Consider the following 13,470-nt stretch of genomic DNA (forward strand, 5'->3'; position numbering starts at 1 on the left):
AAAACAAATATGGTGTCCATACTTACAGTGTAGGCCGTCAATCATACATCTTACATCGCACATAGATACAAAATTCACAAAACATTAGTTTCTTTTTTTTTTTTTAAATCTGACCTTAGTAACACATATTGTTTTGATGTTGGGAAACGAAAACTGTACTGTGGGTTTGACTCTTTGTCTAAGAATGTACTGAACCAGAATCAGATTTCAGTGGAGAGTATATGATATGTTTTGTGACAGCTCGTATTGTCAGTGTGGGTTTAGCCTAAACATGGAGGCATCTGTTTTGCAAGTGCATTGTTCTTTGTTAACAAACTGATCCAAGTCAGTGATGTGTTTTGTTATCTCTTCATCAGGATGGACCAGTTCAAATCACGCCTTCCTTGTGTGTACATTTTTGGCAGGGGTGGTGGGAAGTACATTAACTCAACTACTGCATTAAAGTAGAGTTTTTAGGTGCTTGCAATTTACTTATTTATTTCCATTTTACGCTATTTTCTTCTTCTTCTTCTTCTTCTTCTACTCCACTGCACTGCATTAATTTCACAGCCACAGTTAGTAGCTACTTGCTTTTCAAATTAAGAGTGCACATACAAAACATGATGTGTTAGGGTAGGTAAACTTCCCACCACTATACAAAATAGACGTAGCTAAACTAATGCAGTCTAATAAGACAGTCATTAGATAGATAGATTGATAGATAGATAGATAGATACATACATACATACATACATACATACATACATACATACATACATACATACATACTTACTTTATTTATCCCCTAGGGGAAATTCATGATGAATGTATAATGTTCAGTCTTTGAAACCAAAAACTACATCCTGAATCAAGCTGCAGTGTTTTGCATGATTTTACTTTTAATACTTTAAGTATATTTTGCTAATACAGTAATATAAGTATATAAATAAGGGCTTCTCAGATTTAGGTAAGGTAAGGTAAGGTATAGTAAAATATGGTAAGATATGGTAAGGTAAAGTAAGGTAAGGTATGGTATGGTAAGGTAAGGTAAGGTAAGGTAAGATATGGTATGGTAAGGTAAGGTAAAGTAAGGTAAGGTAAGATATAGTAAGGGAAGGTAAGATATGGTAAGGTAAGGTAAAGTAAGGTAAGGTAAGATATAGTAAGGGAAGGTAAGGTAAAGTAAGGTAAGGTAAGATATAGTAAGGTAAGGTAAAGTAAGGTAAGGTAAAGTAAAGTAAGATATGGTAAGGTAAGGTAAAGTAAGGTAAGGTAAAGTAAGGTAAGGTAAGATATAGTAAGGGAAGGTAAGGTAAAGTAAGGTAAGGTAAAGTAAAGTAAGGTAAGATAAGGTAAGGTAAGGTAAGGTAAAGTAAGGTAAGGTAAGATATAGTAAGGGAAGGTAAGGTAAAGTAAGGTAAAGTAAGGTAAAGTAAGGTAAAGTAAGGTAAGATAAGATATGATAAGGTAAGGTAAAGTAAGGTAAGGTAAAGTAAGGTAAGGTAAAGTAAGGTAAAGTAAGGTAAGATATGATAAGGTAAGGTAAAGTAAGGTAAGGTAAGATATGGTATGGTAAGGTAAAGTAAGGTAAGGTAAGATATAGTAAGGGAAGGTAAGGTAAAGTAAGGTAAGGTAAAGTAAAGTAAGGTAAGGTAAGATATGGTAAGGTAACGTAAGGTAAGGTAAGGTAAAGTAAGGTAAGGTAAGATATAGTAAGGGAAGGTAAGGTAAAGTAAGGTAAAGTAAGGTAAAGTAAGGTAAAGTAAGGTAAGATAAGATATGATAAGGTAAGGTAAAGTAAGGTAAGGTAAAGTAAGGTAAGGTAAAGTAAGGTAAAGTAAGGTAAGATATGATAAGGTAAGGTAAAGTAAGGTAAGGTAAAGTAAGGTAAAGTAAGGTAAGGTAAGGTAAGATATGATAAGGTAAGGTAAAGTAAGGTAAGGTAAGATATAGTAAGAGAAGGTAAGGTAAAGTAAGGTAAGGTAAGGTAAGATATGGTATGGTAAGGTAAAGTAAGGTAAGGTAAGATATAGTAAGGTAAGGTAAGGTAAAGTAAGGTAAGTTAAAGTAAGGTAAGGTAAAGTAAGGTAAGGTAAGATATGATAAGGTAAGGTAAAGTAAGGTAAAGTAAGGTAAGGTAAGATATGATAAGGTAAGGTAAAGTAAGGTAAGGTAAAGTAAGGTAAAGTAAGGTAAGGTAAGGTAAGATATGATAAGGTAAGGTAAAGTAAGGTAAGGTAAAGTAAGGTAAAGTAAGGTAAGGTAAGATATGATAAGGTAAGGTAAAGTAAGGTAAGGTAAGGTAAGATATGATAAGGTAAGGTAAAGTAAGGTAAGGTAAGATATATTGAGCTTTGGCAATACTGGCCTGACAATAAGAAAAACACAGAATTGTGCAATCATCAGCGGCACTGAGCAATGTTCCATCTTCAGTTAACTGTAACTGGAATTTGTTGTTTTTGTTTGTTTAATCTTCGGAACAGGTTACAGCTGGATGGCTTCATGAACAGGTAGTATCGATGCAGAAGTTTATGAAATAAAACGTGTGCTTGCTGCAGGAGTTGTATTTACGTCTTAAAAAACCGAAATGTGTAATTTGCCCCAACTTTTACCTAGCCTACGATCGTAACAGGGTTTCCTCCAGGTGCTTCCTACCACACTCCAAAGACATGCACCTTAGGTTAGTTGGCAGCTCTAAATTGGCCACAGGTGTGAATGAGAGTGTGACTGGTTGTTTGTCTCTATATGTCAGCACTCTGATAGACCGGCGACCTGTCCAGGGTTTACCCCGCCCTCGCACAATGTCAGCTGGGATTGGCTCCAGCCGCCCAATAAGGATAAGCGGTATAGCTAATGGATGGATGGATGGACATAATCTGTAACTTTGGGAACACGTACTGTATAGTCCATCAAAATAAAATCATGTCACACCACTCCTCTCCGTGGAGTACACCATGCTTTATTTACCAAACACTTTCGTCTATCTCGGTGCAGTGGTGTCCATACTTACAGTGTAGGCCGTCAATCATACGTCTTACATCACACATAGATACAAAATCCACAGAACATTAGTTTCTTTTTTTAAAATCTGACCTTAGCAACACATATTGTTTTGATGTTGGGAAACGAAAGCTGTACTGTGGGTTTGACTCTTGGTCTAAGAATATGCTGAACCGGAATCAGATTTCAGTGGAGAGAGTATGATATGTTTTGACAAGTGACAGCTTGTATTGTCAATGTGGTTTAAGCCTAAGCACAGAGGCATCTGTTTTGCCAGTGCATTGTTCTTTGTTAACAAACTGATCCAAGCCAAATAGTGATGTGTTTTGCTATCTCTTCATCAGGATTGACCAGTTCGAATCACGCCTTCCTTGTGTGTATATTTTTGGCAGGGGTGGTGGGAAGTACATTAACTCAACTACTGCATTAAAGTAGAGTTTTTAGGTGCTTGCAATTTACTTATTTATTTCCATTTTACGCTATTTTCTTCTTCTTCTTCTTCTTCTACTCCACGTCACTGCATTAATTTCACAGCCATCCAGATAGATAGATAGATAGATAGATAGATGCATACTTTATTTATCCCCTAGGGGAAATTCATGATGAATGTATAATGTTCAGTCTTTGTTGAATGCATGTTAAAGAGGCATTAGTTATACTTATCAATTATAATGCAAGAAACCAAAAACTACATCCTGAATCAAGCTGCAGTGTTTTGCATGATTTTACTTTTAATACTTAAAAGTATATATTGCTAATACAGTAAGTTCTCAGTAATACGGAGGCCAAATAAGGGCTTCTCAGATTTAAATGATAACGATCGAACATTCAGGACAATTGAAAACAGGAGAAACATGTAAGAATCTTAACGTTTCTCTTTTTGTTTGATAGAGCAGAGATAACTTTTTTTTCAGTTTACCTTCTATCCCTTGACTCTCTCTCCTTTTAATTCTTCCTGTGTGTGGGTAGCACCCAGCTATCCATTTTCGCTTTTGGATGTAATCGTTTAGCGCACAATTACACTGAGATAGAAGACAAGTTCCTATCATTGGCTTATCACAGTGATAGGCCTTAATACAAGAAAGAGATTATGAAGAGTATTTCATTTTCAAACATTTAAAAACATCATATATTTATAATTACATCTTTTCACCAAAACTGTGCTGTTTTGCAAACGATTAGTCGGCCCAGTTGCAGTATCTTCGCTGACCATCAGTGGACCGCAGGCCACGGGTTGGGAACCGCTGCATACATTATATTACTTTATCTAGTGAGTAATCTCACAGGTTTCAGTTGTCTCTGCATTACTAGAGCAGATAATACTTTTCAGTCAAGTGAGAAATCCGAGAACTGTGAGCTGATTGTAATCTGCACAAAAATGGAGTTTACGTTCCTCTGTGTGTAGTTTTTGACCTGAGCATGAGGGTAGATTTCTGTACAAAATGTTCTCAGGTGGAGGCGAGTGGTGTTGTCTCTAAGGGTGTGGAGTCTTGTTTCAACAGACTGCAGCCAGTGATTTTTACGATCTTATCAAGATATTAGGTCTTTATCTGATCTGGAAAAGCACAGCAAGTTACTACAGTGGCATCTCATTTGTTTACTTTTTAACCACATTTATTTTTTATTTCACTTTATACTTTTTGCTCAACAGCGTTAAATTCTGTTGAGCTCTGAGTCCGAGCGGTTAAGGGAACCAGCGTAACCCCTAGAAGCTAACAGCTCATGTACAGAAATCAAAGCCTATCGATCACTCAAGTAACAAACAAAACACAATCATCATTGAGTCACTTATATGTAAAGGTGTTGACAGTGGATGTATTAAAAGGCGAAAGGGTGGGCCGACACAATAAACATTTAACTTCAGAAAAATAGAGTTGATGTTGTTGTTGGTGTGGATTCCTGTAAAATCAGCCAGTCTATCTGGAATGCAAGAAATAGTAAGTGAACCCTTTGGGTGTTACTGCATTTATGTATGAACTCGTCTGAAAGATCTTTATCTAAGATACAATTATGAACAAACGCAATCTATTTTAATTAATACATAAAATATTGTATTGTTCTTGTCCATATTGAATACAGCATTCAAACAGTCACAGTGTATAGGCTGGAAAAAGTATGTGAACCCCAATAGCATTAATGAAATTGGAGGCAGCAGTTAGAAAAACCTGTCAGTCCTGTCCATGAAACCAGAGGAGGTGGGAGTTAGATCTACTCTGACTTATAAAAATACACTTAAGCATTTCGAGTTTGCAATTCACAAGGAAAATCAGCTGATGAGAACCATACCTGGTAAAAAAAAAAAAGAGAGATGTCAGAAGACTGAAAATGTTAATTGTGATCTCAAAGAGACAGTTTGCTCTCCTGAGAAGTGGGCGCCCAACTAAGACGACCGCAAAATCCCAGCGTAGAGTGATCCGTAACGTAACAAAGAACATCAGAGTAACAGCTAAAGGTTTAAATGAATCATGGGAGCTGATTAACATGGGAGGAAGCTGCTGCTGTCTGTCAAAGAGCAGCTTGACACACCATGACACTACAGTGGACACGCTTAGAGGAGTGATGAAACTATAGGTTGAGTTGTTTGGAAAGAACATGCAGCGCTGTGTATGGAAGAAGGCCAGCGCATACCAACATGAAAACGTCATTAAAAGCGCCTGGAGAGCTCGCCATAGTCGTGGGGAAAATGAATTCCCAAATTCATCAAGGTATCTTATGGGATAGTGTCAGGTCAGCTGTCCGTTTTACAGCGTCTTGACCCGCAGGTTGGGAAACACCGCGACAAGAACAAAGACAAGCAGGAAATCCTCAGTGTAGAAAATCTTTGTTTGTCTTTCTCTGTTTTTTGCTTGAAAAGTAACAATTAATCAATTATCAGAGTAGTTGCCAATAGTTTTTTCCGTTGATTGTCTAATCAATGAATTAGTTGCTGACTGTGTCTGTTTGCTGTCTGAGCCACAAAATGGCCTGAAAGAGACGCAAATTAACTACAAAGATGCAAAACTACAAACTGTCTGGGGGGGGTCTTGCTTCGTGGAGGGGCCTTTTACATGTCTGTGCCCCGGAGCCAGTTGTCTAATAATCCTTCCATGGTGGAGCCGCTAGACTCCAGCAGAGATGAGGTCTTTGTAAACTTCATGTAGCCTGACTCAACCAACTCCAGAGAGTCTGGAGCCACAAAAGGCTTTGCACAACTTTTTGTGTAAAGTTGTACCCCCACCCCCTCCTCCCCCTCCTCCCCCTCCTCAGGACCTATGATGTGTAAAATCTGTGGGCTTCCCCTTTGGAAATACTCCACAGAAGGCAATTTGACATGCCTGAAAAGGAAAACCACATAATAATTGATAATAATGATGACTGACTTCTGTGTCACTGCTTCACAAGGTCATTGCCAGTGATGAGTCACTGGCCCAGTTTCAGGAGCCTTTCAGTCCTAAGACAATGGAAATGTCTATCAATCAAAACAATTCATTAGATTTTAATGAGTATATGAGTAATGAGTATAATTGAGTTTCTACAAATCTACTAAACAAGCAAAGACAATCCACAAGTTCATTTTGCAGCAGCAAACACTGGGAACAAAATCAGACAGGATCAGAATGCATGAAAACCCTGTAGTAAAAAAAACAAAAAACTAATGGTTGTTTCTTCATTTAATTTTACAGCAAAATATGGCGCCAAATGTGACATGTAAAATCCAAACTTCAGGCTAAATATTTTATGAGAAAGGACCACGGTTAAGTGGCCAAATAAACTCAATTTGTAAAGACCATTGACCTTTTCATTGTAGCAGCTGCTTCATTTTTTTCCTCTCTAGTTTTCAATAAGCATTCCTCTTCAATTGATCTAACCACACCACTTGCTTTGTTGAAATTATTGTTTATGCTTGATGGTATTTTAAGCATGACTTAATTAGTTAATTACATCTCTCATTATCAGATATTGTTGACCTACTTCTTGATTCTCCTTGTTTCTGTTGTGTGGTGTACGGCGTTCACGCTGACTCAGGTGGGAGGTTTACACTGAGTCTTTCAGAGAGCTGTGAATGAGGGAGAATCAGATTAGTTCACCTACATTTAAACCTTTAGATGTTTGTTTTTTTTATCATTATTTGGAAAAGAAATAGTAAACTGTTTCTAAAAAAAAATTCATTTGTAGAGGTGAAAAATGAACAAGTACATTTACTCAGGTGCTAAATACACAACATGACACACACTCACATCATTACTCATGATGCTCAGTGGTATTGCAACAGAAATAAAGTCCCCTGTGACTCAAAATGCTTTTCCCCCATAGATAACCAACAGCCAACAAGGTTGATTTACTAGCCGACTCTTTATTACGATGCGCTTTTGTTTGGGCTTTTTTTCATCTCTGCTTTTTGTGTTGAAAAGTCACACACACAAAAAAACCAAACTGGAATACCAGAATTTTGGTTGGAAAATGTCCTGACATTGAATTTTGAACAGCTAACGGCGCGCCTGAAGAGAGAGTGGATATATCGCATTAAAAAAAACAATTTAATATTAAGAAATAATTACCGTTTTTTACCACTGCTATTCAAATCGGGCCAATCCACCAGTTTCTCCCAGTGGTCACTCACGGTATTGCAACAAAAACAATCCCTCTCAGCCCAGAAAGCATTTTCCCCATAAACCACCATTATAAAAGTGAGCGGACACACACACACACCAGGTTGATTATTACTCTTTTTATTATGTTTTCTTTTTACTCCATGGGAATTTTCTCCTCTTTACTTCTCATTTGGTGAACTCTGCGTTTTCTACATAGTCATAATGATTTGTTTTTGTATGACTAACATTCACTCTGACGTCTGACTATTCACGATGTGAGGTGTATTTGTGTATTGTTCTAAAAGACAAGAACTTTGAAAAACTGGTTCCAGCGACGCTGAGATCAGGTGCAGTGAAAATGAGGAAATACACTTCAGGTCATACCAAAGACCAACTGTTGTCTGTTGATGGATTTATCTTGACATATATCCTGACGAATCGACCTATCTTGTTACATTTAGAGGCCAAAGACGTTTTGTTGCACATGTAAAGTTGATGGCTGATCATTAAAAAACATTCAGGAGGAAAACAGTCTGTGTGAGCTGTGTGATCTGGAAGACAGACTGTTGCATTTACTTGTACAAACTATGAAGATTTAAGTTCATTGGATTCATTTTCCATGAAAGCTGAAATATTCAGCTTCACTGATGCATTTAAGCTTCTAACTTTGTCTTAAAAGCCTGAAGGAAAGACTATTCTATTGGTGTTTAATTAGATTTTCTTCTGTATTAAATAATAGTATTAGTTCTGTTTGGGATTTTTGAGTTTTGTTGAAGACAATGAAAGCATCATGATGTGAATATTCTTGGACTTTTGTTGTGTCATTTGAAAATAAATACACAACACACGGGTCCTTGTTTCTGAAAAGCATCTTAAGGCCAAAATAATTGTCAAATACATCCTACAAGCCTTCGTAACTTTAAGAGCTACTCTCCAAAAGCATGGTAACTGATGACACTCGAAGACACTGACACTCACATGAGGCTAAGAGCAGCCGGAAGCTGTGGAAACCAAAAATCATGCTTTATTTAAGTTTTTGTTGTTTTTTAAATCTATAATTTTATAGTTTTACACGTTTTGTGCAAAAAGAAGGATGTTTAAATTAGAAAATAAGAAATAAATAAATAAACATACACAGAAATGCATTCAGAGACTGATTCTGTTCCACCATCAAGTGGACCACCAACAAGACCTGCCTCTCTGCGTTTGTGACACATATATTAATCTCTTCTGGGTGGAAAGTGTAGAAAGACACTTCCGGTACACTGTATATATTCAGATCTATCATCTTGAGCAACTAATTGGCCACGTTTTGGCAGCTGCTCAATAACACTCGTGACTGGAAACCATTGCTTAGTGTATCAAGGTATGAGGATAAAGAGTTTCCAGTCACAACAGCAGCAGTAATGTATAGTTGCGCCACACATCTCTAACCCTTCATTTCCGGCGGTTTTTCTCTAGCTGAGCTCGACTGTGTCTCCTCAGGGTGAATATCGTATAAGAAGGTCGGCAGTCAAAGCCGAAGGACCAGAAATACAAGAGTGGATGAGTAGTGTGAGAAACTGAGCCAGAAGGGAGGAGCTTAACAGTAAACAATGTGACTGATCCCTGGTGAAACTGCTGTGTATAAAAACTCATACGTACACCAACTGCTGCATCTGATGAGAATGATCAGGACACTGAACATGTCAACCGAAGGTGAGACATTATTGACTATTGACTAACTCCAACTAGAAAACTATAACAATCCACTGCAACTGCTCCGCCGACTTTAATCAACATCTTTTTGTGAATTTAAAACCCGTTGACGGATGACAAAACAATCAAAAGTCATCCTGCTGTAATATCACCTGCTTTTACTACAGTGTTTGCAGTAGTAATTTATTTACTTTAAATTACTGAAATAGGAATCTATTCTACAAGATGCAAGGAATAATTGTATTTATAATTCTGGTCTCATTTTAATTTGGTTTATTCATAAACCTCTTAAACCTGCATTGTAATTTTCCACATATGTGATCATATTAAAATTCATTGGAAAAAGCATCTTGACATTTAATTTTTAAAGTCGTACCCAGCTGCACAATGGACAGTATTAAAATTTGAATTTTATTTTGAAAATTAAAATACAATAATGTAATGTGATCTGCAATCTAGTGTTATTTTATTTTATCTTACTGTGGAATTCTTCTATGTCTATCCAACCTGCACTACTTGCTAGTTTTCATCTTTGTTTATATTCCTTTTCTTCTTATGTTTATTGTTATTGATATGCACCAAACCACCAAGGCAAATTCTTTGTATGTTGTAAAACCTACTTGGCAATAAACCAGACTCTGATTCTTAATATGATTTTCCATTGAGACAATTTGACCATATGACACTGACATTTTCAGTTGTGCAGTGGACAACATTCAAATGTAATTCTGAAAGTAGTTCTGAAAAAAATGTTTCAAGAAGTCTTTTGTCCTTATTCTCAACCTCTGAACTCCTGTCTGTAATTTAGTGTTTTTGTTTAACAGTTTAATGATGCAGCATCTACAGCTTCCACATGCAAAAAAAAAAGTACAGCTCCTGTCCCGCTGATTTGTATTCACATATAACTGATGAGCAGCAAGCAGAGCAAAGATTTCAGCTGAGAAGACTAAGAATTTCACTCAGCATGTTGCATGTTTGATTAAAATAATGTGGTTTTTTTTTTCCAGTCAGAAACGTGCTGTTTGAGGAGCAGTTCCGCTGCTGCATCTGTCTGGACATCTACACCGACCCCGTCTCCATCCCGTGCGGCCACAACTTCTGCCTGGACTGCATCGAGGGCTTCTGGGACACCAAGGACACGTCGGAGTGTCCGCTGTGCAAAGAGATTTTCAGAAACCGTCCGGAGCTCAGGATCAACCGAGGATTTGCGAATGTCATTGAACTCTTCAAGAGGTTTGTTTTGAATATTAAAGCATATTTTGAATGTTAAAACAAGCAAAATGTTTGAGTTTATTGAAATTTAACATCATTTAATCCAAATCTAAAGGTCTCTGTCGCCCCCAGAAGAGGAGGATGTCGACAGTGTCCCTTACACTAATAGAGTTCCCTGTGACATCTGCGACGGGAACAGGTCTACATCGGTCAAGTCGTGCCTCGTCTGCCAGGTGTCTTACTGTGAAATTCACCTCAGGCCTCACCTGAGAGATCCGGCACTGCAGAGACACCGGCTGACAGACCCGGCCACCTTCCCCGCCAGTCACCTCTGCAGAAACCACAACAAGCCGCTGACGATGTTCTGCAAGAAAGACCAGACGCCCGTGTGTGTGAAATGCGTAGAGAGGGGCCATAAAAGCCACAAGGTCGTCCCCATGGAGAAGGCCAGCAAGAGGGTCAAGGTGAGGAGAAATTTTACTTCCTTTTAAAGTAATTTTCCTCTTGTGCAAATATGGAAATGACAGTATTTTGTGTTTTTTAACAATTTTTTTATGTTTGACCCTTTGCAGTCTTCTTTGAGGGCGACAAAGGCCGACATCCAACAGATGATCCAGGCCAGGTTTAGGAAAATGGATGAGATCAAAAATTCAGTGGAGCTGAGCAAAGTAGGTTCTGCAGTGTTTGCACAAAGAGTCGATCTGTTACGTCGACGTGTTTCTCTGAAGGTTTACGCTTTCGATCGTTTCAATCGACAGAAAATCACGGAGAAAGAGATTCAGAGCGGTTCTCAGGTCTGTGCCACGCTCATAACCGCCATCCAGATCCACCAGGCCGGGCTGGTGGAAGAGCTCCAGGAGAGGCAGGTAGAAGCCGAGAGGAGGGCGGAGGAGCTGCTCGACGAGCTGGAGCAGGAAATCACTGAACTGCAGACGAGGAGCAGCGAGCTGCAGCACCTGGAGCTCACTCAGAACCCTCTGCACCTCCTGCAGGTCGGATACCAGTGCTACATTTCAATTTATCTGCGCTGCATCAACATATTAAAAACTGTACTCATGAGAAACCGCATGTGTCTTCCCTGTTTTTAGGGTTTCCCATCTCTCAGAAGTCTCCCATCTACTAAAGAGTGGTCCAAGGTGGCATTCCACTCCAATAACTGCATGGGGACAGTGAGGAGAGCCGTCTCTAAGCTGGTGGATGTTTGTCAGGGAGTTGCCAACAAGCTGTCTGCAGAAGGTCAGTGAGCCCTTGGCAGAAAATCATTATCTACTTTCCACAATGACCAAAGACTCAAGAGATTTTGAGGAAACAAATGCAGGAAAATAACGTTTTCTTCTTCCTTTTTGCAGAAGCAGACAAGATGAATCAATATGCAGGTGTGTTCAGAATCATAAATTATTATTTTTATTTCAGTAATCTTGATAAACCTTAGTTACTTCCTCTTTTTAGTACTCGACTCACAGTTTTTCCTCTTTGTCTCTGCAGTGGATGTGACTCTGGATCCTAACACTGCCTCAGGCTGGCTGGTCCTGTCTTCAGATAAAAAGCAGGTACTGTCTGATTGTAAAATCACTGACTTGAAATGTATAAAGAAGACAGTCTTATTAAACAAATAATTCCTCACAGAGGTTTCTGCTGTAAGAGCTAAAATTGGTTTAGCTTTTGTACTAAAACATCTCCTGTTGTGTTGGGTCTGAAAGTAATAGATGAAAAGAGAAAAGTTAGGGTTGTAAATTAGGTACAAAGGGGCTCAAGATGAAGCTAAACTTGGGAAAATGATAAGCATTACACCTAATATGATGAAGATAAGACGAAGGCAATGATGATAATAATGATAATCATATTGCTCCACAGGCTAGCTTCCAGAAGAACAAGGCCCCAGTCCCATGTGACCCTCAGCGCTTTGACTCCTGCGTCTGTGTTTTGGGGAAACAAAGCTTCACGTCTGGAAGAAGCTACTGGGTTGTTGAGGTAGGAGCTAACGGACATGAAAACACACTTTAACCCAGCAGTACACACAAACAAGTCAAATCCAACAAAGAACAGGAGTCACTAACAGAACAGTCTTACACCAGCAGCTCTAGACACACAGTTAAACTTTATATTCTTATTGTTAAGTACATGTGACACACACGGTCAATATTATTACATGCTGTGGTGGTGATAAACAAAAGAATCAAAATCAATAAACTTTTGATTAAAAACTGCTTTTGTTTTGCTGCCTGTCTAATTCAGTATTTTGTAATGTTGTTTTTCAGGTTGGAGATAAAACAGACTGGGATCTGGGCGTGGCCAGGGAGTCCATTAACAGAAAGGGGGCCATCACGGTGCGCCCTGACAGCGGCTACTGGGCGATCTGCAGGCGTAAAGGAGGCAGTCTGAGCGCCTGCGCCGGCCCCTCCGTCGCCCTCAACCTCCAGGAAACCCCTCGGAAGGTGGGCATCTTCCTGGACTACGAGGAAGGATCCGTGTCCTTCTACGACGCAGACACAAAGATTCACATTTACACACACAGCGGGTGCTCCTTCACTGAGCCTCTGTACCCCTACTTTAACCCCTGTGTCCCGGACAGCGGGAAGAACACCGCTCCGCTGGTGATCTGTCCTGTGGAGGGAGGCGTCGGGGACATACCATTGAGTCAGATGTACAAGGTGTAATAAGAAAGGATGACGCTAACTGATGTTTAAAATCAGAGATTTTAGTTCTTATTCAAGAACATTTTTTAACCTATTTAGGTTTGACTTGTTTCATTTATTGTACTGTATTAGTATTTGAGCAACACTGACCTGCAACAGGTCAACCCATGGGTTATTTTTATGTTTTTTATTAACACAACATTACACATGACAACGGCTTTTACTGCTTGTAAGATGTCAGCAAGGTTTCTGGTTACTGATATGAATTGTTTGCTTTATTATCCATAAGAGGTTTCACAAAATTATACCAGACTCATGCATGGAAATATGCAAAAAAAAAAAAAAATGTTTTAAATGTTGTTGAAGGCACTGCT

The 13,470-nt window shown here is 38.7% G+C and overlaps 1 protein-coding gene across 1 annotated transcript; it reads left to right on the plus strand.

Annotated features, from left to right (window-relative positions):
• The first annotated feature begins 9,089 nt into the window (after positions 1-9,089).
• LOC111238584 (E3 ubiquitin-protein ligase TRIM21-like) lies at positions 9,090-13,455 on the plus strand. Its single transcript, XM_022768151.1, has 10 exons — positions 9,090-9,248; positions 10,256-10,481; positions 10,576-10,924; positions 11,033-11,128; positions 11,219-11,452; positions 11,549-11,696; positions 11,810-11,836; positions 11,946-12,010; positions 12,315-12,431; positions 12,719-13,455. Exons 1-10 carry the CDS (start codon positions 9,212-9,214, stop codon positions 13,115-13,117), a joined length of 1,698 nt encoding a protein of 565 aa, XP_022623872.1. The 5' UTR covers positions 9,090-9,211; the 3' UTR covers positions 13,118-13,455.
• The last annotated feature ends 15 nt before the right edge of the window (positions 13,456-13,470 follow it).

Source organism: Seriola dumerili, unplaced genomic scaffold, assembly GCF_002260705.1.
Source record: "Seriola dumerili isolate Sdu_G_001 unplaced genomic scaffold, Sdu_1.0 BDQW01001435.1, whole genome shotgun sequence".
In the NCBI taxonomy this organism is placed as follows: Eukaryota; Metazoa; Chordata; class Actinopteri; order Carangiformes; family Carangidae; genus Seriola; species Seriola dumerili.